Consider the following 25,950-nt stretch of genomic DNA (forward strand, 5'->3'; position numbering starts at 1 on the left):
CGGATATACGCCCCCACCCATACCATAACCCCACCGCCACCATGGGCCACTCGATCCACAACGTTGACATCAGCAAACCGCTGACCCACACGACGCCATACACGCTGTCTGCCATTTGCCCTGTACAGTGAAAACCGGGATTCATCCGTGAAGAGAACACCTCTCCAAAGTGGCAGACGCCATCGAATGTGAGCATTTGCCCACTCAAGTCGGTTATGACGACGAACTGCAGTCAGGTCGAGACCCCGATGAGGACGAAAAGCATGCAGATGAGCTTCTCTTAGACGGTTTCTGACAGTTTGTGCAGAAATTCTTTGGTCATGCAAACCCATTGTTGCAGCAGCTGTCTGGGTGGCTGGTCACAGACGATCTTGGAGGTGAAGATGCTGGATGTGGAGGTCCTGGGCTGGTGTGGTTACACATGGTCTGCGGTTGTGAGATGTGAGGTTGTGGATGTACTGTAAAAATGTGTGTTAATATTATTTATTTGTAGGAATTTACCCTTAGTAAGACAATGGAACTGGTCATTTTATTCAGAAATATTTAAGATAAGTAATTTCCACCACATTATCAGATGCAATACATCATATGAGATGTGATGGAAATGACATTTGGATGAAGTCAAAAGGGCCAAAAATGCTGATAGTTGAAGAAACACTCATATTAAAGACGTGTGCACAGCCTGTCTGGTTCTAATATGTTCTATCAGAGGTTTCGGGGTGGAAATGTAAGACGGCTGTTCCGCAGGCCCTCCTGCCGAGACTATTCCAGAGTCCTGCTGTCTTGGCTTGTTTACAGACTGTAATTCCCCTCTGCTCCTCCTCTTCCATCACACGGAACAAATTTGTAACACAATGACATTGTAACATGATGACATCATTTCAGTTCCATTTTATGTGAAGCATCTGTCAGCGCCACCCTTTGCCAAGTTAACATTTTGTAGGGCTTCGCTTTAGTAACTACAGATGTCGAGTTGTGAAACACAAACCCTCATCATTGGTTATCAAGAGGATTTGAAACAGAATTGATTCATAATCGTGCTTACTGAATGGGTTCACCAGGGTCATAAGAGTTGCTTTGTGTTGTTTTTGTTTTTTTTCTTGAGTGAAGATTAGCTCTTGCATGATTAATGAAGTGCCACTGTTTTCTCGTTGGGTAGCCACCGATGGCAGACGCTGTACCAGACGTCTTAAAGTGCTGTTGTTACGAATACACGTGTACCACTTCTAAGAGTACGCTGTAAAACACGTCTACATTTTGAACTTGAAGAAAGACGTTCGCCTTCGGGGTAAAGCAAGTCTGCACTGGTTTAACCACAAGCATGCGCACACACCTGACCCGATCGACCTCTGCAATAGTTCTCTCATTAAACCAAAAAGCAGATTGTTTGTATCTTGACCTATTTTCTATATATCACAGAGAACTGTACGACTAAAAACATGTGGCTTTTAACGGTTGGTGCAGAATAAAACCTCTGTCATTTTTCAAAATCATGACTGGTCTTGATTAGTCTGAAACATGATCTGATTAAAAGTAAGCAGAGAGTCAGATTTCCAGTTTGTTATTCAAGCACTGACAATAATGTCCCTTAGGCTGATAGCTGATCTTCATAAGACTGTAATGTTCAAATTGTTTTCCGAGGGATGACAAACAGATGGTGAAAGATGGGACAGTAATTTTATGTTTCTTTGAAAGACTATTAAGATGTAAATCAGATTTCATATTTATCTGTCAAACATCATTTGCTCTTACAGAAGTGCTTGAACTGTAGAAGAGTTTGTTTTTCCCCTGTACAGAGCCATAAATACACCCACAGTTGTAGATTGAACAATAGATCACAGGTGTAATTAAAAAGTTAAAATTTCGACTCTCTCTGGACTAATTTCATTTAAAGTGAACACCACTGTGCCCTACTCACTCTGAAGTGCACTTGAAGTGAAGGGTGCAGGGAATACCGTCTCATATGTTGATCTTGATATACAGTATCTCACAGAAGTGAGTACACCCCTCACATTTTTGTAAATATTTTATTATATCTTTTCATGTGACAACACTGAAGAAATGACACTTTGATACAATGTAAAGTAGTGAGTGTACAGCTTGTATAACTTGTGAATCGTTAAGTTCAAAATGTTCAAATGTGAATTAATGATGAGACGATGATAGCCTATAATTTGCTTGATTGTTATTTCGTTATATATTATTTGTTAGTTTTTTTATGTTATGTTTTTTATGTCGCTGTTACAGTATTACTGAAGAAATGACACTTTGCTACAATGTAAAGTAGTGAGTGTACAGCTTGTATAACTGTGTAAATTTGCTGTCCCCTCAAAATAACTCAACACACAGCCATTAATGTCTAAACCGCTGGCCACAAAAGTGAGTACACCCCTAAGTGAAAATGTCCAATTGGGCCCAAAGTGTCAATATTTTGTGTGGCCACCATTATTTTCCAACATTGCCTTAACCCTCTTGGGCATGGAGTTCACCAGAGCTTCACAGGTTGCCACTGGAGTCCTCTTCCACTCCTCCATGACGACATCATGGAGCTGGTGGATGTTAGAGACCTTGCGCTCCTCCACCTTCCGTTTGAGGATGCCCCACGGATGCTCAATAGGGTTTAGGTCTGGAGAGATGCTTGGCCAGTCCATCACTTTTACCCTCAGCTTCTTTAGCAAGGCAGTGGTCGTTATCATGTTGGAAAACTGCCCTGCGGCCCGGTCTCTGCTTCAGTATGTCACAGTACATGTTGGCATTCATAGTTCCCTCAATGAACTGTAGCTCCCCAGTGCCGGAAGCACTCATGCAGCCCTAGACCATGACACTCCCACTACCATGCTTGACTGTAGGCAAGGCACACTTGTCTTTGTACTTCTCACCTGGTTACCACCACACACGCTTAATACCATCTGAGCCAAATTAGTTTATCTTGGTCTCATCAGACCACAAGACATGGTTCCAGTAATCCATGTCCTTAGTCTGCTTGTCTTCAGCAAACTGTTTGCAGGCTTTCTTGTGCATCATCTTTAGATTAGGCTTTCTTCTGGGACGACAGCCATGCAGACCAATTTGATGCAGTATGTGGGTATGGTCTGAGCACTGACAGGCTGACCCCGCAGTATGGTCTTGGCCACCGTGCTGCAGCTCAGTTTCAGAGTCTTGGCAATCTTCTTACAGTCTACACCATCTTTATGTAGAGCAACAATTCTTTTTTTCAGATCCTCAGAATTCTTTGCCATGAGGTGCCATGTTGAACTTCCAGTGACAAGTATGAGAGAGTGAGAGCGATAACACCAAATTTAACACACCTGCTCCCCATTTACACCTGAGACCTTGTAACACTAACGAGTCATATAACACCGGGGAGAGAAAATGGCTAATTGGGCCATTTTCATTTAGGGGTGTACTCACTTTTGTGGCCAGCCGTTTAGACATTAATGGCTGTGTTGAGTCACTACTTTACATTGTAGCAAAGTGTAATTTCTTCAGTAATACTGTAACAGCGACAAAAAACATAACATAAAAAAACTAACAAATAATATATAACGAAATATAACAATCAAGCAAATTATAGGCTATCATCTCGTCATTAATTCACATTTGAACATTTTGAACTTAACGATTCACAATTTTTTGCGCCACTAAAAGCTTTACCTTCGCATGTAAGGTGCATTCCTGAGGCAGTGTTGCCAACTAATTTTCAGGGGAAGTTGCTAAAGGAAGGTTGATTTTTTGCTAAAAGTTGCTAAATGACATTGTGATGTCATTGCGCAATGCCGTCATAACGTAATCACAGTGCAAAATTGTCACTGCATCAAATGTTACTTGTTCATTTAGATTTGTTCGTAAAATAATAGATGCATAATATAATATTACATTATAAATAACTCTTTTTAAATACATTAAATTATTGAACACTTTTTTACATTTTTAAAAAATTTAAGCTTTTTTTATTAGCTAGTAAACTAGTTAAAACTACACATTCTGAACCATTATTGTTTTAAGCAGTGTATTAGTGGTTAGTATGCTACGCTCTAAGAAAAATATGTAAAAGTAGGGCTCAATCTACTGTTAACATGAAAAAAAAAATCGGTATTGATTCTTCAAAGGTTTTTTACCTTGCATTTTAAATTACGCATTGTATTTTGTGTTTTCGGGTTACAACGGATAATGGATAACGGAAATGTTCCTGGAAAATTACTAGAAGGCCTACCTTTTCCATTTTTCTAGATATTTTTCTTACAGTGTACTAACTAATCAACAATCGCAGGTAGGCTACAAGATACTAACAATGCGTAGCCTATCATAAATAAACAATTATTCAATTAGTATTATTAAATTGAACAATTGCAAATAGCAGGTGACTGCACATGATGTGTACTGCTAGGCATCTTTGGTTTCCTCTTTTTGTCTAATTTAGATGGAAAATGTGTGCCTTTTTATCCAGGGCCGGCGCTAGCCATTTGGGTGCCCTAAGCACAAACGCTTGGCGGTGCCCCCCCCACCACCACCAAAGAAATAACTACCATTCAGAATTTCTTAGTTAGGTTCTCTTTACTTCCAAAATAACTGCTGCAAATAAATAATTGGAACAGAACAATGTAAACACAGAAAGTTAAAAGTGCAAAAAAAGTTTAAAGTGCAAATAACAGTATAAGTGTATGAATTTTATGAAGTATGAATTTTAAAGTGCACATTTTAAACTGCAAATAACCATACATAACTGCACAGTAGAATTTACTCAACAGAGGGACCACATCTCTATAAAGAGACCATTCTGCTATTCTATAGAACTATATTAAACATTTTCACTACCATCAGTTGTCAGAGGCCCTACAGAGGCACACGCCTACATTTCCTAGCTGCAAAATCAGCTATCAGGTCATCATATGACAGTTTCTGAGCCACGTCCCCATTGATGCTGATGACAGCCAGACCACTTAAACGTTCCTGCCCCATTGATGAACGCAGGTACGTTTTGATGAGTTTGAGCTTTGAAAAAAAAAATTTGTATAATTATTTTGTATATATAATTTTGTATAATTATTTTGTATATATAATTTCTATATACAAAATAATTATACACAGTACACGCACATATATCATGTAGACACAAACTTTTATTTTGGATGCGATTAATCGAGATTAATCTTTTCCCAGCCCTAATAATTTGACAACTCTGTGAATATGAAAATATACAAACACTGAGATTGTGGGTTTTTTTTTTCTAATTTCAGTTTCACCAACAGATGTCGCCCTTGGCCGAACCTCTTGAAAATGACCGCATAGAACAACAACGAAAAAACTTTATCTAAGCGGTCTAATTTGGCAAAATCACATCACGTTCAGTTGCAGGGTTTTTCTAAAGTTCACCTTACCAAGAGGCAGATAGGCATTATATTGAAGCGAAGAAATTACAATAGGGAACGTTCTGCACTAATAGCTATATGCACACACATCTGTAACGTATAGCCTACCTAGGGGGAAAATTAGCTTTATTTGTCATTCAAATATGACGATGAGGACCCCAACGATTGGCCTTCCTTTCCTTCTCAAACAAACTGCATCTTTAACAGCCCAAGTTTCAAAATTTCCCGGGGGAGAAACCCCCGGACCCCGTTAAAATAAAAGACTCAACATGCAGGGCTAAAGCCCCGGATCTTTTGCACTACTAGCGACGCGGACGCGCCGACGCCCCTGGACATGCATACTACACGCACAAAACTAACATTTTTATTTAAAACATTGTCTTACCTGCAAGCGACGCGGGAGCATCATCCCGCTGTCTCTTCTTTTTTCCGCCCCCGACTCTTGGTGCCTTTTCGAGGCCATGTCTGAGGTCGGTGTCGGCCAAATTTGAAATTGATTGAAGCATAATTGAACAGACCACTGGGAGGTGGGGAAGGGGGGGCACCAGAGGGAGACTGGCACAGAGATTCACCTTTTTCTCGACTAATTTGGTCTAGGCCTATATTACTTTTGTATTGCTTTTGTATATTAACATGCTAGAAATATTTTATTTGTTATTTATACTAGTAGCCTATATTGTGATGATATTTTCACGACCCAGATTTTTTGGTGCCCCCCCCAAGCACTTGGTGCCCTACGCGCAGTGCGTGATGTGCGTGTGCGGAGCGCCGGCCCTGTTTTTATCGTTTGAGTCACTTATCAAAAGTTGCTAAAAGTCGCCAAATAAATAAAAAAAATAGCTAAATTTGTTGCAAGGTGCTTTTGGAAGAAGAAGTTGCTAGGGTAGACTGAAGAATTGCTAAATTTAGCAACAAAATTGCTAAGCTGGCAACACTGTCCTGAGGGAGTTTGTTTACTTGCCTGTGTTTGGAACTTTCGAGAAGAAATGTAGTTTCACCTTCTGTTATCTTGGCTTTAAACTTTGTACATAAGAGAAAAATAACATTTCTTTCAATTAATTGCATTTACTTAGCGCGGCACATTTTATTAGTTTGTTTACTTACAGAACATTCAGTGAACTGTTATTAAGTGTGGCTAATGATAAGAAGCTGTCCTTTTCATTGTGGTTTCCAAGCACGAGTAAGTTACTTCAGTGGCCTATAATAATAAGTTAGTCATTTCCGTCATTAGTCATTTTTTTAAATATTTTTTACAATTCTGTCACATGGAATTTTGTACTTTGGTTTTAGTGGTCAAGTGCAAGAATAAAACACATTATTATAAGGGAAAGAAAACTTATATAGCTTATATAATATAGCTTTCCAAAGTTCTATGGATGGAGCCACACATGATACACCTGTATGATCCATTTACATCTATTCTATAGCTAACAAATATGCAGTGAACAAAGAATAAATTGAATAAAGTATCCTATTCAATATATGTTTGAAAAGTTTATCGATGTTCTTTCATCATGCACTGCAATAGGAATACCCGGATGTCCTTTTAGAGAACAAAAGAATTTCAGTACAACAAATGTCAACGGGATTGGAACTCTACTGTATTTCCATTACGGTTTATAGAACCACCAATTGCATGTGGGAATGCATAATCTATCACAGGCATCGGCTAATGAAGGCTTTCTGGGTTTTGATTGAACTGCTTCCAGTTTCCATACACATTAAAGACACATCATCTCACATTTCAAAAGAACGCTTTGTAAACTGAAGCAAGCGGTTCATTGTGCATGACGTATGTGGTTAGGAGAACAGATTTTAGACCCAGCTGATGAGCTAATGCACAGAACGAGACCGCAAATGAACATTCAAGCATAAATGACTTCTGAGACAGATATTAAAAACATTGTTATTTTTAAGCATACAAGAATAAACCAATTTCAATTTGTAGTTCCAACTTCCCACAGCTTTTAAGCATGGAATTGACATGACTCAAAGTGCAATAAAAGAAAAAAACAACAACAGTTATATAAAAAACCAGAACCACAGGCATAAAATTTACCATTGTCTTTATTTTAAAAAAGCAAGTCAAGTTCATAGTTCGCATTAGCAACTTTAACGTAAAACACAATACTCAATCAAACGTTCTCAACATCCTGTTCTTACAACCAGACTATACAGAGGTCTCTATAACTGGAGACCAGAGAAACGGCAATGACAGGCATTCTACTAAGACGTCCGAACAGCCCCCGTGAACACTGTAAAGCCTGGCTGATGCCAGATCAGAGTTTAAAGGCCTGGTATTAAGAAAGTGTGTAATGCTGTGTGGGTTGAGGAGGTCAGAAGGCTGGAGGAATGTTATCTAGAGCTGTGTGGATCTGTGCAAAGGCCTCCAGCAACCCTGAGGCCCTTTGAGAGACTGTGAGCTTATTGAGTGACAGAATCAATAACGTCCTGTCTTTACCAGGCAGGGGCGGTGTTGGCAAGTCTTCGCATACGCCTGTGAAATAAAGGAAAGCAATATTATTTATGTGTAATACTAATAGTACTACAAATGAATTAATTATAAATATTATTCATGCCAAGAAACAGGGAATAAATTATAAACGTACCAAAAAACATTTTTTTTTTTTTATTAAATATGAATTAAATAAATAAAATGCTGTCTAACAGGTGAAGTCTAATTTGAGCATCTTTCTCACCTTGTGTTTCTGTCCTGATCTCTGATTTTCTTCTCCATCTCCGCATCTGTCAGGGTCTCCAGCAGAGGGCACCACTGATCGGCATCACCTGTGTTCCGAATGGCAATCTCCACTGTTGGTAATGGGTTCTCACTACAAGAAATGAGCCATATGGAGTCAGAAGTGGACCGCATTGCATAAACATCATGGAATCCCAATGATGCTTCACTGATGACCACTGAGGCACAAAGGTGATGAATGAAATCTAAGATATCTTTTAAACTTTTGTTAAAAACTATTTCTATATTAACATGATTTACTTCTAACAATCATATAAAAATAAAAGCCATGCTGTGGCAGCACATGCAAGGGTCAAACAGAAGTCCTGCAAAGATATAAAAAATAAGAAAAGATGAAAGTACTCAGCTTCCCAGGGAATGAAACGTGGGGGGTAAGAGGGAGAGAAGATCAAGAAATTTTGAAGCATATTGACCTGAAATCAGACCTATTGGAACAGACAGTGGGAGAAGCAAACCATTAGAAGGTTATAGCAAAGCAAAAACAAGCAGCAAAGAAGTTGTAACATTTTAATAGTTCTAAATGAACCACAAAGCACCACTTTCACCTATGATCTACTGACAATGGCAGCATGATCATTTGTTATGCCCCACAAATCCCGACCCTTGAAAGGCAAAAGTAGGGTTGCAAGCCATGCACGAAAAAAGCAACTGAATTATGGAGGAAAAGGAAATCAATGTGGACTGTACTGCAGGGAGAAAAAATAACTGTATAGAGTTAAAGTTATTTTATAACCAACTGATGAAAAATGCACATAAAACCACTTCAAGGAACAATAAGAGAAGTCACAATGCTTGAACAGTTGTCTGCTTATTGTCGGACATATAAATGAGATTGTAAAGAACCAGTGTATTGGCCAGACCTCATTAAAGATGGTCTCAATTTAGTGGCGTAAACAAGACATGGCGTGTGTATTTATGAGTGTATATATGACCACACAATAAATGGAAACTCCACTTGATACAAGTTTAGAACACAGTTAATCATGGAATCAGGCTGCTGACATCTCTACAGACACAGGATAAAGATATAGGACAAACAAAACAAGTACAGCACAAACACAGATATCAACATAAACATCAAATGCAAGAACACCAACATATATACATATGAGATATACACTACTGTTCAAAAATGTGGGGTCGGGTCAATAAGATTTTTTTGAAAGACATCTCAGATATTATAATTATTATTACTACTACTTTCAAAAATGTTTTAATAAATATGAACCTCTGTTCCCTTCCATAAGCAATTTTTTTTCAGCAACTGAAAACGCCATATCACTTCTTTTCACTCCACTTGTTTGTTGCTGCTATGGGTTTTATCATAGTAGTTTCTAGCTTGACAGTGATTAGAAATCTATCCTCAACACAAAACCCATAAGCGTCTTTCTCACTGGTCAGACAGTTTTTGTGGCAAGTGGAAAAAATTCAGCCTACACTCAAAGAAGCTGGATCATTGTTAAGGAATGTATAGCTTCATATTTTTTCAATTCCTCTGGTGTGAAGAGGTTTTTAGTCTGTTTACAAAATACCTACTGATTATTGGGTAAATTCCAAGTCAATATTACAGGCTAGGGAAATAATTCATTCTATGCCTTATGACAGTGAGGTGGCGGTATCTATAAATACCAAAGAACAAATCATGTCTCAACAGTAAACCACAGAGAGACAAAACCACAGCAAGTCTTCCTTTACGCCCACCGAACTGTTTATAAATGAGTTTGGAGATCATGTCAGCACGTTTAAATCATTGCAAGCATGTCAGCAATCATTGCAGACTACCGCATTAGAATGGACTGTTAGAGAATCCTATTAACTAAAATCCCAAGGCACATGGATTTTTTATTGATTTTCTACCCGAAACTCACACTGATGTTTGAGCATTAACCCACTGGCCATAATTGGAAGTGCATGCGTGTTGCCCACCTGAAGGCGTACGTCCTCTGATGCCAGCTGAGCTGTCCGCGGATGCTGTAGGCGATGGTGGTGACAAACTCTCCTCCGAGTCCCAGCTCAGAGCACAGCTTCAAAGCGAACGTTTCTGGCGAGTTCTCTTTCTCTGACATGTCCCATTCGAACTGGTCCACCAGAGAGATGTTCCCCACGTGAATGTTTAGCTGAAAGCACAATGCAGGCCAGCAACAGAATTAATCACAAGCATTACAACAGTTTTCAAGATAAAAAGACCATTTTCCAGACACATTAATCAGGCCTTGACATTAAATGTCAAGCTAAAGAAATCTAAATCCAAAATGATCAAAAAGAACCCTTCTTTGCTTTTGGATACCATTGTTAAACACACCTTAATGATGACTCTCTGGTCCGTCTGCTCATCCAGAATGCTGTCGGTAGGGTAAGACTCGATCTGCTGTCTAATGGCTGAGGCGATGGCAGGGACGAAGGTAAGAGGATTCAAGTCCAGGTCATCACACAGGATCTCAGCAAACATCTCTGGCGTCATAAGTTTCTCTGGAGATTCATAAGCAGAGTAACACTTCTGTGCTTAAATGTGTTTAGCACAAACAAGTCTTATATGTCTTTACTTTTCTTATGCATTATGGAGTTTTCTGAAATACCTCAAGTGAACAACAAATTTTCTCTATTTTTTCCACCTTACCATTCATGTTCCAGGTGAAGGCATCTCTGAGCTTCTGCCCATCAATCTCCATGTCAAGGCGGATAGGTACCAGGACCTCTGCCTGGGAAGCATTTTCGTGGATCACTGCAGGGTCGTGGTCATCAAAACTACGCATTGAAGAAAAGCAGAGACCCATAAACACACAATCGTTCATTTGCACCATGTGGTGTTAAACTGCACATTCTGAACAACGGCCTACATTTTTCCTTCATGCCCTGCCCTTTTCTGACACAACAAATGCCCGATATTTAACAACCTACATAATATGCGATTATGTGAGGGATTTAAAATGCTTGTTTTGTAAGTAATGACAGCAGAATGAAGTTGTTTTGAACACACTGGAGCAGTGCTTGAAACCAACACCTGGTTGGCGGCATTCCAGTCTGAAGTGTCTCATTAAAGCCAATCACTGACATTTACCAAAGCCTTCAGAAGGAAATGTTGACAATATTGCAAGTATCATTACATTTAGCTAAATATCCAAGGTGGACGTCCACTTGGCATAAGATGATGTAGGGTCAATTGAGGACCTAAAACCACAAATGCATCTGGCTGATTTTTGTTTGTCTTAAAATGGGGACTTTCTGAGCACCAGGTTATCTACTTGTGTAGGAGGTCAGGAAGAAGGAACTTCATCATGTCTAGAGAAAAGTGAGCCTATCAAGAGTATTTGCTTTTCATAACATAATCAGAAAAGATTCTGTCAGCAATAAACAACATAACCTGAACATAACCCGAAAACAAGCCAGTGTTTTGGACTATTGCGTCATCCTCTGAACCAAAACAACCCAGTCATGGGAAGTATGTAGCGGAAAAGTGATTTTGTTCCGTAATAAACATCCTCTGGTTTGATATTGCCCTGATAACAATCAACCGTTGTAATCAACCGTGGCCTAAATGTGTACATTTCTTAATTGCATTTAGACAGGGGGTAAAACACTGAGAAAGAGAAAGATTGTAAAGACTGTTAAAACTTAATTTTTATCAACATTTAGATCAAAAATTACCAAAGAAAAGTTTGAGGTCGGTAATACTTTTTAAAAGAAGTCTCTTATGATCAACAGAAGGCTGCATTTATTTGATAGAGTAATAATAATTTAAAATAAAAATAATTTACCTTTTTTTAAATAATAGTTATATATTTTAATAAAATTTAAAATGTAATTTATTTTTGGCATGCCAAAGCTTCATTTTCAGCAGCCAATATTTTAGTCTTCAGTGTCACATGATCATTCATTTTTAATATGCTGATTTGGTTCATTTCTTATTATTATTTCTTATTATGTTGAAAACAGTTGTGCAGCTTAATACAAATATACATTATCAATGTGAAATACAAATTTTTATAAATTTAATGTCTTTATTAATTTCTTAAAAAAACCTACGCACCTCACACTTTTGAATGGTAGTGTGTATTTTTAAAGCTAATAAACATGGATGAAAAGAGGGAGAACTTATCAAACTCTCATTACTCATCTCACCATAATGGAAAGGTCCTTTTTTTGTCACGTCCCATTCGGTTTCTGTTGATGGTGGTGGAACAAGGCACTGCGTCCAGGTGGTGGGAGCTGTTGGGCAGGGTGGGCACCCATTGACTGTTTCTCTTCGCCTTTTGCTCCCTAAATTCACATACAGAGTTACAAAAACTCCAAAAGAATCTTTTTAGGCTACATACATAGTACGCAAATAGCTTCACATTGGCAAAAAAATAAATTAAAAAAAAAATAAATAAACCTCAAATAGTCCTTGAATTAAATGGAAAACATATCTAATTTAAATAATTTAGATCAGGCGATTATATAGAATAAACTGCTCAAAAAATTATATGAAAAACAAAGGCCATTTTCCATTCACAAAACTGCTTGGAAGTGTCCATATATGTAATAAGAACAACCCCAGTACATTGTGCTGTACTTATTATATTTTTATAATTTTCTTTTTTTACATTTAGACTTATATATAACATCAATGCAAATCACCGGTCTCCTTACCTGAGGTATGCCGGAGGCTCTGTGCTGATGGACACTGCCTTGTACTTCTCATCATTCCCCTCGAAGATCTCCTCACATTCAGACGCCTTCAGCAGGGTCACACTGGTGGCTAAATGTGTGTAACCGTGATCTAACACAAAAAGAACTCTGCACAAACTGCTGTCCAGAAGCAGGACTAGGGGACTATGAGGTAGGTTACGGGTGATTTCTGGACCTAAGACCATTTAAAAGGAAAGGAATCACTTACCATGTGATGATGCTACTATCTTTTTCCTCTCCTCCACAGATGCGAGACGTCTCCATAGTGACGGGTACCGCTTATACAGAGAGCCTCTGAACATACGCAGGTAGTTTCCAACCTAAAGAGCAAGATTAAGCAAAATTAAAAATAAAATCTTAAAACCATGTTTTTTTTTTTTCTTTTTTCTATGCCCTGGACACTTGGGAGATTTTTTTTTTTAGTTTAGCTTAAAAAGCGTTTTTTTTGTCAGGCTAGTGCAGGGGTGTTGAACTCAGTTCCTGGAGGGCCACATCCCTGCACAGTTTAGATGCAAATCTAATTAAACAAACCTGATCTGGCTAATCAAGCCATTAAGGCTTATTTGAAAAAGACATGGTTTGTGTGGTGGAGCAGGGTTGGAACTAAACTATACAAGGCTCTCCAGGAACTGAGTTTGACACCCCTGGACTAGGGGAAAGAAAACATTCAAAATACATATTTAAGTGTTTATTTTATTACACTTCATGTATTTGCACGTATCAATTTCAACACATATCCATAAAGGTAGTTTTCTTTAGATTTTTTTATTTATTCTGAAGGTTTTTACAGAGAGGTTTGTTCATATATTATTTAACTGGTAAGATTTTTTTCTTGCTGTTGACAGCATTTTCTGATTTATGTAATGAAAAAAGCATTGTGAAAACTGTTAATGCTAATGAAACAAGAACTTTGAACCTAGCTAAACAAAAAAACAAAAACAACAAATGTCTTAAATGTACTGTGAATAATCAACCAGGAAATGATGGTGATATCTACTTGGTAGTGGTGCCTCATGTTTAAGTCAAAATCATTTTTCAGTCATTTATATACTATCATGTTGTTCAAACCTATTATGAATCTTTTTTTTCCCTGTGGTATATAAATGGAGATGTTAAGCATACTGATCTCGGTCACCATTCACTTTCACTGTGAAACCAGATGCAATGAAAGTGGATGGAGACTGAGGCTGTCATCTCCTTTTGTGTTACAATGAAAGAAACAATACCATAGGAACAACACGAGAATGGGTAAATGATGACAGAAATTTTATTTTCTGTGTGAACTATCCATTTAACATGTTTATGGTACATTTAAATGACAAAGTGCAATAATATAACATTATCTGCCAACTTGTTTGTCCCGATTAGAAAATAGCACTTTAAATCTGACTTTTATAGATCAGTGCTTCACTTTACAGACGAACGGTGATGCTCGCAAGCTCCATCGATCATTTAATCATTCATTTATTACGTCGATATGGAGATAAGAGCATCTCTCACAGGCTGCAACAACAACCAACAAAGAGAAGTCGAAGATGATATTATAGTGTTAATATAATTAATGCATAAACGCATATCAGATGTAAACATACGCGTAATTCTCTGTGAGACAGAAAACATACCTCTGAACCTATCATATAAAAATCCCCATCTTGCTCGAGTTGAAATTTCATTGGTTTTTGTCCAAATGTTTTACTCAACGCCATCTTTGCGAACACAATGAGCGACCGCACGCATGCGCATGAAGGAAGTGGGAGACGCTCCTTTACTGGGGCTCCACGCTGCAGGCGTGCAGTAATGCCTTCCGTTGGAGGGCACCTCACTAGATATTACAATATACTCTAGGAATCCTATTAAAAAGCAGTTGTTATAACTTTAGAATAGGCCTAACTGGGCTAGTATATCTGCTGTATATTTTATATACAATGTACATTTTATAGTCATCATTTGTTTACCATTAGCGCCATAGCCTTACCAGTAGGCTAAACAAATGAAATAATGAAAGTCAATGTTAATTTTTTTTATTTAATTTTTTTTTTTTTTATAAAAGAAACTACTTTAAAAAAGTATTTCATCTGTGTGTCTTCAAATATGACATTTATCCAGTCATGGCCTCAAGTTGTGTGACAGTTTATTTAAAAAAATATTGAATTGGCCAATTCAGTTCAATGTTAATAAACTTAATACGGACATAACAAATTGATCCAAGATGGGAGAAGTTTCTTAAGACAATAAAAACTATATTTCAGCATGAGCCAAAACTGGAAGACCAATAAGTATTATGCTGCTAAAAATATTAACTACAATTAAACCAGCATTAGCCATTAATCCCACCAGGGTTTCACTAAAGAACATCTTGCATGAGATCCCTGAGTCATGTGAACTAAAGCCAAATTATTTAAATTTATTTGCAATTATGTGACTATGGTAATCAGATTGAAAAGTTTTGGAGAAATGTGCTTGCGATTAAAGGGAACAGACATAAAAACAGGCCTTTTAAAATGGTAATCAGGTGTGACATCTCCATTAGAAAGAAAAAAATTGGTCATTCTACATTCCTGAGGTGTTATTTCCTAAAAAGGTGGTGAAACTCTTACATCTGCAGCACTTTAAATGCACCAGAAACATGCCCCTGATAGATAGACGCTGGCATACTCCCTAATCTAAACCATTAACACAGGGCACAGCCTGAACTCCCTTCATCAATGCAAACACATCTTTTCATTAAACATGCTGCATTAAACTTCACATTATACTTTGGCTTGGAACATTAATAATCAGTCATTACCAATAAGATTCACAGTGAAATACTCCTTCTGAAGCAGTTTAATCGCATTCTTTGGTGTCCTTCAGGGGAGGAAATAAATATGCAACTGAACTAATAGATATTATGCATGTGATAAACTAGGAATAATTAAATTTTTGGCTAAAATACTTAAATAATTCACCCAAAAATAAATGTATCGCCAAATTATTGAAACTGATTTACTAACATCATAGCACAGCTATTTATTATTTATTTTTTGGGTTTTTGAATTTTCTTGTGTAGGGATCTGTGCATCAGACCACTGCTTTAGACTTATTCAGAGATGAACTTTTTATTCTCGGAAAGTTTGCCTGTGCTTCATTGTTTATGCTTTTCGATAGGTTAAATATATAATCTTGTTAGTACATTTGAAGTATTTCTGCAGTCGAATGGTATAATCAAAATTGGATTTTGTGGTAGCATAAAAATATTGCAAAGAACTGAATGCATTTTTTCCTCACTGAAGAAAAACCTCAGTAAAACCATAAAAAATCTTTGATAACGTCAAAATAAATAAATAAATGTTAAAAAAATTTTTATTTAAGATACATTTCTCATTTTAACTGGGTTTAAGATGATGTATTAAAATAACAAACTAAAACTGAAGTAAAAATGAATAAAAAATATATAATAAACAAAACAACACTAAAAAACATGCAACACGTTTGCTAAAACTTGTATTAAAATTAAATTGAAAACATAAAATATAATTGAAAATTTTTATAGAATCTACAGTCTAACTGTGGTAAATAAAGTAAGAACGTTGAATACTGAGTTGGATCTTGTTACATAAGGGACACTATGCTGCTATAATTGATACAAGCTCAGAGTGTTATGTGACCCCATTACATAGCCAATCTCTAAAGTCAATTAATAAAGGAAATCATAACTTTACAAGAGTGTTCCTCATAGAATCACTTTAGAGATTCAAACAGTGGAAGATAATAGAAAAGACAGAACTGAGCCTCAGAGGAACAAGAAACCTCAATCTCATTATATGCGTTTCTTTACTCAGCCGGTCTTTGGAACTGCAAGCAATTTGCTCTCATACTGGTCTGTAATCCTAATGAAATGATGGGATAATCCTACAGATCTAAAGCAGTTTTTACACTTCATTGGCTGTTTGAATAGCAGGTACCTTTATCCGCAGTGGCTTAGCCATAGCTTATGAATGATACATCTTTGCTTTTCTATATTTAGGGGAGTTAAACACTAACCGCGAAAATGCAAATGAGACTTATTGATAAGCTTCATTAGCATCTCTATTCTTAAGTACGTCTTGTCCGGTTTAGATGCTGCTGTCTTTTTCCTGCTATGAACATTAGATGGCAATCTTGTATTAATGTTCCGAGATGGTTTTCAATGTGACTGTGCTGGAGTCTGTAAGTTAATCATTTTCACTGGTCCGCCAGCCCTTTTTAAGTCTGTATGTCTGCTCAGTTTGAACGATTTTATGTTTGAGAATAATTCAGTACAAAAATGTGTCTCAAATGCCTGCCAAAGCACACAAGGCCAACAGAGAACTGCAAAATAAGCAATGAAATAAAATGCTGGCACATTACATGTTTCCCCACATACAGGTGACCTTCTGTTGTCACTGTTGTGATACTGTGTGTGTTTTGTGGCATTTTTAAAAATGCATCTTTCCTGAATATGGTTTGTAAATGCAATTCATCAGAAAGGTTTTTTTTTTTTTTCAGTAGGCCTATATGTCTGTCATAATCCATCACTCGTGCCGGCCATAAACTTAACACTGCCCACAGGACTTCCAATTCATTCAATACTGCAGACATAAAAACCTGTCTTCCTGAACGGAATTATTATGATGGATTCCTGATATAATAATTTAGTACACATATGGACATGCAGTACTTGGACAAGGCTCCATGCACACTGGAATGATTGTTTCTGACCCTACAGAAAGCTTTTATTCTTTATTAGAGAGATGCATTAGAGTGCTGGCAAGCATTTTCAAGTTGGAAAAAAAAGACAGCAGGACAAGGAATCTTCTATATATAGTGGGAACTACACGTATAAGAACAAAATCTCATAAACCTGAGGGACAACAAACAGTTTAAGGATTTAAAAAAAATTAAAGACGAGATATTTCAGATTCTGCTCTATTTTGAGGTTATCAAATAAGCACATTTGTGACATTGCACGTGAACTCATACAGACTCATCATTTAAGCACAATATACTCTTTGGATCATCTCAAATCATTGTGGAGAACATTATCATCCAGTTTTTATACAAACTTGTGGAGTTCATAGCTTGAGTATTGAGAAAAGTAAAAGAAAATTCTTAAAAGAACCAATGTTTTTTTTGCACTGTCCACTATAAAGAACCTTTTGGGGAATGGAAAGGTTCCATGGATGGTAAAGATTCTTTGTGGAACCATTTTTACCAGTTAAGAACCTTTATTTTTGAGAGTGTTAGGTGAAACTTTACAGGCAAACAATTGTCAATAGTCTTAATAGTGTAGCAATATATTACGCACGGCCTACTTTCAATCACTTTCAGTTCAAACCAAGCAGCTTTCTGTTGGTGACCAAATTTAAACCATTGTGAAAACTGCGTGGGGAAATCAATCTCATATATACAGTGGGGCAAATAAGTATTTGATACACTACCGATTTTCAAGTTTTCCCACTTACAAAGAATGGAGAGATCTGTAATTTTCATCGTAGGTACACCTCAACTGTGAGACAGAATCTAAAAAAAAAAAAAAAAAATCCAGAAAATCACATTGTATGATTTTTAAATAATGAACTTCTATTTTATTGCATGAAATAAGTATTTGATCACCTACCAACAAGCAAGAATTCTGGCTCTCGCAAACCTGTTAGTTTGTCTTTAAGAAGCCCTCCTATCCTCCACTCATTACCTGTATTAATTGCACCTGTTTGAACTTATTACCTGTATAAAAGACACCTGTTCACACACTCAATCAATCAGACTCCAACCTCTCCACTATGGGCAAGACCAAAGAGCTGTCTAAGGACACTAGGGACAAAATTGTAGACCTGCGCAAGGCTGGGATGTTCTACAGGACAATACGCAAACAGCTTGGTGAGAAGGCACCAACTGTTGGCACAATTATTCTAAAATGGAAGAAATTCAAGATGGCTGTCAATCTCCCTTGGACTGGGGTTCCATGCAAGATCTCGGCTCGTGGAGTATCAATGATCCTGAGAAAGGTGAGGGATCAGTCTAGAACTACACGTGAGGACCTGGTCAATGACCTGAAGAGAGCTGGGACCACAGTCTTAACAGTTACCATTAGTAACACTACGCCATCATGGATAAAAATCTTGCAGCGCGCGCAAGGTCCCCCTGCTCAAGCCAGCACATGTCCAGGCCCATCTGAAGTTTGCCAAAGACCATCTGGATGATCCAGAGGAGGCATGGGAGAAGGTCATGTGGTCAGATGAGACCAAAATATAACTTTTTGGTATAAACTCCACTCGCCATGTTTGGAGGAAGAAGGATGAGTACGATCCCAAGAACACCATCCCAACCGTGACGCATGGGGGTGGAAACATCATGCTTTGGGGGTGCTTTTCTGCAAAGGGGACAGGATGACTGCACCTTATTGAGGAGAGGATGGACGGGGCCACGTATCTCAAGATTTTGGGCAACAACCTCCTTCCCTCAGTAAGAGCATTGAAGATGGGTCGTGGCTGGGTCTTCCAGCATGACAATGACTCCAAACACACAGCAAGGGCAACTAAGGAGTGGCTCCGTAAGAAGCATTTCAAGGTCCTGGAGTGGCCTAGCCAGTCTCCAGACCTGAACCCAATAGAAAATCTATGGAGGGAGCTGAAACTCTGTGTTGCCCAGCGACAGCCCCAAAACCTGAAAGATCTGGAGAAGACCTGTATGGAGGAGTGGGCCAAAATCCCTGCTGCAGTGTGTGCAAACCTGGTTAAGAACTACAGGAAACATCTGAGCTCTGTAATTGTAAACACGGGTTTCTGTACCAAATATTAAGTTCTATTTTTCTGTTGTATCAAATACTTATTTCATGCAATAAAATGGAAGTTATTTAAAAATCATACAATGTGATTTTCGGGATTTTTATTTAAAGATTCTGTCTCACAGTTGAGGTGTACCTACAATGAAAATTCCAGATCTCTCCATTCTTTGTAAGTAGGAAAACTTGAAAAATCGGCAGTGTATCAAATACTTTTTTTTTTTTTTTTTTTTTCCCGTGTATATGTGTGTGTGTATATATAAAACCCGTGGAATTCTTGCGTCATTTTCTTTCTGTATCATACTATTCATGCTCTTTTGAATCAGTCCAATTGTATTATTTATGGAACTGCCTGGAAAAAACACCTTGAACATGGTACAATAATTACACCTTTGGTACAATAGTTTGAAATAACCTGCGTTTTAATCTTGTGACACTAATTAGTGGTCAGTTCCATTCTCTTCATCAACATGACTGTCCCTCATGATCGTTCACTAATTGAACACCAGGGTAGAGTTACTTATATTCAAAGTTCAATTATAACAATGCCACATTGCTTTTTGCCTTGCACGTGGGAGTCATTAAAGCTAGAATTATGCGTGCAAGGCGTTTCATGCTTTTTCTGAAATGTCAGTTGCTTTTCTGTGAAAGCCAGATGGGATTACAGCCTTAGTGTAGGTGCAAACATCAAATCTCATAAATGTCCATGAAGAGAAAAATCAATATCTTGTGCCCCTTATGATATCATCTGTGTATATTTCCAAAGTCTGATCTTGCTGACACTCTGAAGATGGACCAGGAAACCTGCCAAAAGTCTTTACTCTTCTTTCCTCTGTTCCTTTCTTTTCTAGTTCCATTTTTGTCAGTGTTTTGGCCTACTACGCCGTTCACTTCTCAGCTCAACTCTTTAGCATTTTAGACAGCTGTGAACTGCTATCCTTTTCACTGCCTATTCCCGGTAATCGATTTTCTGTGCTACAGTTTGTGTGCTTGAGTGCAAGTAGATATCCGAATGCATTTCAAACCTGCCATGAGAACTCATGTTGAGTATAATTTTCTATTTAGAATTAAATGTACTTGTTAATTATCAATAAAACAGATTTAATTTAGAAATGTATATAGTTTCTCTATACATATTTTACCCCTAATATCGGAATGTTTGGGTTTGATTTGAACATCGAAATGCGACTGCTACTCAGGAACCCATCCAGAAGATTATGATTATGTTTTTAATTACAACTGCCAGTGATTGATGGATTGTTGTCGTGACTCGTGAGTGCAGCTGAGCATACAAAGCATGAATTTTAAGAGAGAGAGTGAGAGCGTGATAAAAAGGAAGAGACACAAGAGAGGCAGGCATTATCCTGATGATGCCACTATGGACTCTCAAATCCCAGTGTAATTCCACTGAAGATGTGTTGAACCTCTCACTGATGAGAATGAGACAAAAGTGCATGAGCTGATAGACCATAAGAGGATGGTTCCTTTACAAATGTCACTATTAAGCGGATAGTTCACTCAGAATGAAAATGTTCTCATTTATTCACTCACACGCCATTCCAAACATGTGTGACTTTCTCCACTTGAATGAAAAAGAAGATGCTTTGCAGAATGCTCACTCTGCTCGTTTCTTTGATCTATCAAGTTCAAGTTTATCTATATAGCACTTTTTCCAATACGAATCGTTGCAACGCAGCTCTACAGGAAATTAAGTTTCCACAATATATTTATATATTGCTGAACCTTAATATATTTAATTTATGGAAAAATTAGGTAATTCTGTATGTTGTCTGAGCTTTGGCATCCTCTGAGGTCCTCTGAGGGGTTGGCATCATCTTTTCTCAGGTGGTCGGTCATCTCCGATCATTTAAGGGTTGATCCAGACTGAAGCTTCTGTTATTCCTAGTTACCATGGGATATTAATCCTGTGACAGAAACAGAGAAACAAATAGAGACATAATTAGCGTAGCTGCTGTTCCATCTAAGCAAAAATGATTTGTTCAACCCAAGCTAAAGAATAATAATAATGTACATTTGATCAGATATAACTGCAGTACAAGATTATAAGATGCATTATGTGAATGCTTGGCTAAAGAGATGTGTCTTTAATCGAGATTTAAACAGAGAAAGTGTATCTGAACACTGAACGTTATCAGGAAGGCTATTCCAGAGTTTGGGAGCCAAATGTGAAAAAGCTCTACCTCCTTTAGTGGACTTTGCCATCCTAGGTACTACCAAAAGTCCAGAGTTTTGCGACCTTAGGGAGCGGGTTGGATTGTAGCGTCGTAGAAGACAAGTTAGGTACGCAGGAGCTAAACCATTTAGGGCCTTATAGGCAAGTAATAATATTTTGTAAATGATACGGAACTTAATAGGTAGCCAGTGCAGAGACTGTAAAATTGGGGTATTATGACCATATTTTCTTGACCTGGTAAGAACTCTAGCCGCTGCATTTTGGACTATCTGTAGCTTGTTTATTGAAGATGAAGGACAACCACCTAGCAGTGCATTACAATAGTCCAGTCTAGAGGTCATGAATGCATGAACTAGCTTTTCTGCATCAGAAACAGGTAGCATGTTTCGAAGCTTGGCAATGTTTCTAAGATGGACGAATGCTGTTTTTGTAACATGAGAAATATGATTTTCAAAGGACAAGTTGCTGTCTACGGAAGCGTATTGCATTCACTTGAGGAAAAAAAATCTACTCTGTTTTTCTGAATTAACGAGTTAATTATCTCAGAATTACGAGATAATTTTTCATGAAAAAAAAAGTTTTTGCTCTATTTTTCTGAATTAACGAGTTAATTATCTCAGAATTACGAGATAATTTTTCATGAAAAAAAAGTTTTTGCTCTATTTTTCTGAATTAACGAGTTAATTATCTCAGAATTACGAGATAATTTTTAATGAAAAAACAAGTTTTTGCTCTGTTTTTCTGAATTAATGACTTAATTATCTCAGAATTAGAGATAATTAAGTCATTAATTCAGAAAAACAGAGTAGATTTTTTTTCCTCAAGTGAATGCAATACGCTTCCGTAGCTGTCTAATATAACAACCAGATTTTTTACTTTAGAGGACATAACTATGGAATGATATTCCAGACATTATTCAAACGGAATTGCAAATTGTATTTGCAATTGCGTTTTCAATTTGTGGACTCAATAAAATGTGACAATCCAAACGCAAATGCAAATCGCGCATTACCGTTTGCATTTTCGTTTAAGCGAACGCACAGTGACTGCCAAATTTAAAATGGAAATGCAAAGTCCGTTTGCATCTGTGTTTCCCATATCATACGAGTATTGACCCAGTCATATTTAAATAGCAATTTCAATTATCTGCTTTTTCACTTTCTCAGTGTCGTGTATGTAGCCAGCCAAAACTCAAATGGAATCGCAATTCCCTTTGTATTTCCATTTCCGATACCTTACATGGAAACCTGTCAATCAGTGTCAAGGGTGGGATTATGCTATGGGGCGTAAAGTGGATACATTTCCCGGGACAGGTTATTAAAAAGAAGGACAATCCCGGTAAAACCGGGACAGGTGGCAACCCTACTTACTAGTCAGATGGAGCGTAGCGTCCTGGAGATGTTGTCCGACAGGAGTTCCGCTCCGTCTCTGCTGGGGTGCAGGCCATCAGCACGAAAAAGCCTAGGACGCTCCCAGAAAAGATTCCAATTATTAACAAAGAGCAGTTTCTGTTCTTTACACCATGACAATAACCATTCGTTTAAAGCAAACAGTCTACTGAACCTTTCGTGTCCTTGTCGATACGTGGGAAGCGGTCCTGACACGATGATCGTCGTCGCGGGCGATGTGCTGCGTACCGTCTCGATCAGGCTCCTGAAGTCCCTTTTCAGTGTCTCCGTCTGCTGCAGCTTGGTGTCATTAACCCCCGCGTGCAGCACCGATGCTCTCGTCGCCCTTCAGGATCGCGGGTATCTGCACAGAGACATCGAGAACACGAGCACCGGGGAAACCGTGAGTGTGCACTTTACCTTCAGCTAACGATCACAGCGGAGGGGAGCGAAGCGGTTCCGGGTGGAGATCTCGAAGACCGGAGGCGGCGAGGATATAATGGAAAGTTGGTATAAACGCCCTTAAGAATTGATTTGGAGCAGTGGGTTTTATTTTCATTTATGCAAATTACTTCAAGCATGGTTGCAAAACAACTTTTCCATTGTTTATTTAGTAGCATGCAAAATAATGTTGCACCATGCTTGTTTTCCTTTATTATTAATGTATTTATGCAATTATAAGACAATTATTTTATTCATAGGTTGGACACAGTTGCCCTGAGGTTTCACATGAAAAAGCACAGCTGATACCCTCCAGATATTGTGTAATGCTGCTAGATCGAGTTGATTGCATTAGCATTTTTCATGTTTTTCCTAAGATCAGCACAAAAATGCTTGCAGATGAATGAGCAGATACATATCAGACAAATATGCGAGACTATGCTGCATTTATGTATTATAACTCTATGCTATATAATCTTCCGATTATAAGTTAATTTTCAGCACACACACAGAGCTTTGTGAATATTTCACTTGCCAAATGTACTCGCACTACTGTCATGTCTCTGACAATCCTGTCTTTCCACAGCTTCACTGAGCACAATCCACAGGATGAGGATGGGATTTTCATCAAATGTTTCCAAATAACTCGAATAGACAAGAGTGTGCTCAACGTCTGATCCTTCTCAAATCACAACTTTAAACACTTCAATTCAATTTCAAATAGATGTTCCTGAGAGTGAAAAAAGGGGATTTAAATCATTGGGTCTCTCTGAGGAGTGTAGCTAAGAATCAAACAAACAATCAGCTTTTTTTTGCAGTTGGGAGTCATCAGGGAAAATGTCTGCCCCATCATGTTTACTCTCGTTCTTCGGTGTATACAGTTGACGTTTGGATGATCAACAAGAGTAAAGGTTACACGGGGCTTTGCCAAAAGCATCTAAAATACATGCATTTAGTGAAATGTCAGCTTGGGATGGCGGAACATTTTTTAAATGAACTTTGACCTTTAGTGACATCTTCACTGGAGGACCTTTTTATTTTTTTTTTCTAAAAATTGTTTTTAATCAATTTATTTTATTTTTTTTACAGAATCTCTTGCTGCTGCCTTACACTCCTTGCATTTCATTTTTGGAATCAATCCAATTTTCCTTCTGGGAAGCATCCATTCAGCTGTCAAGAATGCATTGGGTTCTGAAAAGGGAATGATGGGGTCTGTACCTAGCAGTGGGAGGCCATCAGAGGAGGACTTCATCTTGACTGTTTGCTACTATTAGTATCCTTTTCATGGATCACAGTCTGGTGAGATATATCTGCCCGAGGTTTGAAAAGCGAGTGGCTCTGTTTACCGGAGTTGATTGGCACCGTGAAAAATGAAATGTTAATCTAGGCAGTGCTCGTCCGCCTGCCGTGTTTAAAAGCATGAAGCCATGCCAGAGTTTGCACAGACTCCAGACTTGGAAACCATTAGCGTGATTACATTGGAAAAAAATCTTTCATTTCCCCAAAGACCCTCTGCCAAATGGCATAAAACTGGAATTCTACGCCGCACACTACAATGAACAAAAGATACTAGAGGGCTTGTGTGTATAGCATAGGTACATTGCTATGCATAAGCACACTGTGCCATTAAATTGCAGTTATTTTGTCATTCAGAACCATTTTCTTAAAATAAAAATATACACAGGCTCAATAAAAAAAAAAATGCCTCTACCTAAATTTTTGCAAAATCTATATAGACACAATTCACTTCAGTTTCCAGCTGAAATGATCATGAGTGGCAGTAAAACACCAACATTTAATTCTTTTCACATAAATGATTACAATGCCCTAATATTCATTATTATAGATTTATTTTCTCATAAATCCTTGCACAATACTACTATAGGATCTTAAAACACTTATCTAGAGCACCTAACACATTTTCATATTTGCATCACATAAATTCCATAATTATTGCTTTTCAGACATAGCACACTTGCTTGCTAACTTACAATGCAGAACGCGTGGGTATGAGTCCTGTGAAACATCAGTCAGTATTGACAAAAGAGCTCAAATTTGAAGCAAACTAAAACAGCATGGCTGCCTCAACAAATATATTTTTTTTATCTCATGTTTGCTCTTGTTAACACTATCGATTAAGGGTAGGCTTTATTGCACAATATGTGATGCGTTATTTCAACCACAATACACTCATTAGACTTAACTTTGAAGGTGCTGCAATGCATACTACAACCAACGTAGTAAAATGTTGCCAGTCATGTTTTTTTAATGAAACTGAATGCTTTTAAACACCAATCACTGGTCATTTCACTCTGAAAGTGTCCCCAAATGTGCAAAGACATAATAAAATA

General features: G+C 37.8%; 1 protein-coding gene across 3 annotated transcripts; it reads right to left on the bottom strand.

Moving 5' to 3' along the window:
- Positions 1-6,949: 6,949 nt before the first annotated feature.
- On the bottom strand, positions 6,950-14,513 carry LOC306862140 (SWI/SNF-related matrix-associated actin-dependent regulator of chromatin subfamily B member 1-A-like). Of its 3 annotated transcripts, none has more exons than XM_079404797.1 (9): positions 14,418-14,513; positions 13,004-13,115; positions 12,757-12,865; positions 12,247-12,384; positions 10,745-10,872; positions 10,430-10,596; positions 10,054-10,244; positions 8,069-8,200; positions 6,950-7,866 (listed from the first exon to the last, which is right to left on the bottom strand). In XM_079404797.1, exons 1-9 carry the CDS (start codon positions 14,499-14,501, stop codon positions 7,827-7,829), a joined length of 1,101 nt encoding a protein of 366 aa, XP_079260923.1. In that variant the 5' UTR covers positions 14,502-14,513; the 3' UTR covers positions 6,950-7,826. The 3 variants fall into 3 exon arrangements, 2 of the variants coding, with proteins under 2 accessions (XP_079260923.1, XP_079260924.1); XM_079404798.1 differs by having other exon boundaries at positions 12,757-12,912; positions 13,000-13,115; positions 14,418-14,511; XR_013783546.1 differs by having other exon boundaries at positions 7,419-7,866; positions 8,069-8,552; positions 14,418-14,511.
- Positions 14,514-25,950: the final 11,437 nt, after the last annotated feature.

The sequence above is a fragment of the Barbus barbus genome, assembly GCF_936440315.1.
Source record: "Barbus barbus genome assembly, chromosome: 43".
Lineage (NCBI taxonomy): Eukaryota > Metazoa > Chordata > Actinopteri > Cypriniformes > Cyprinidae > Barbus > Barbus barbus.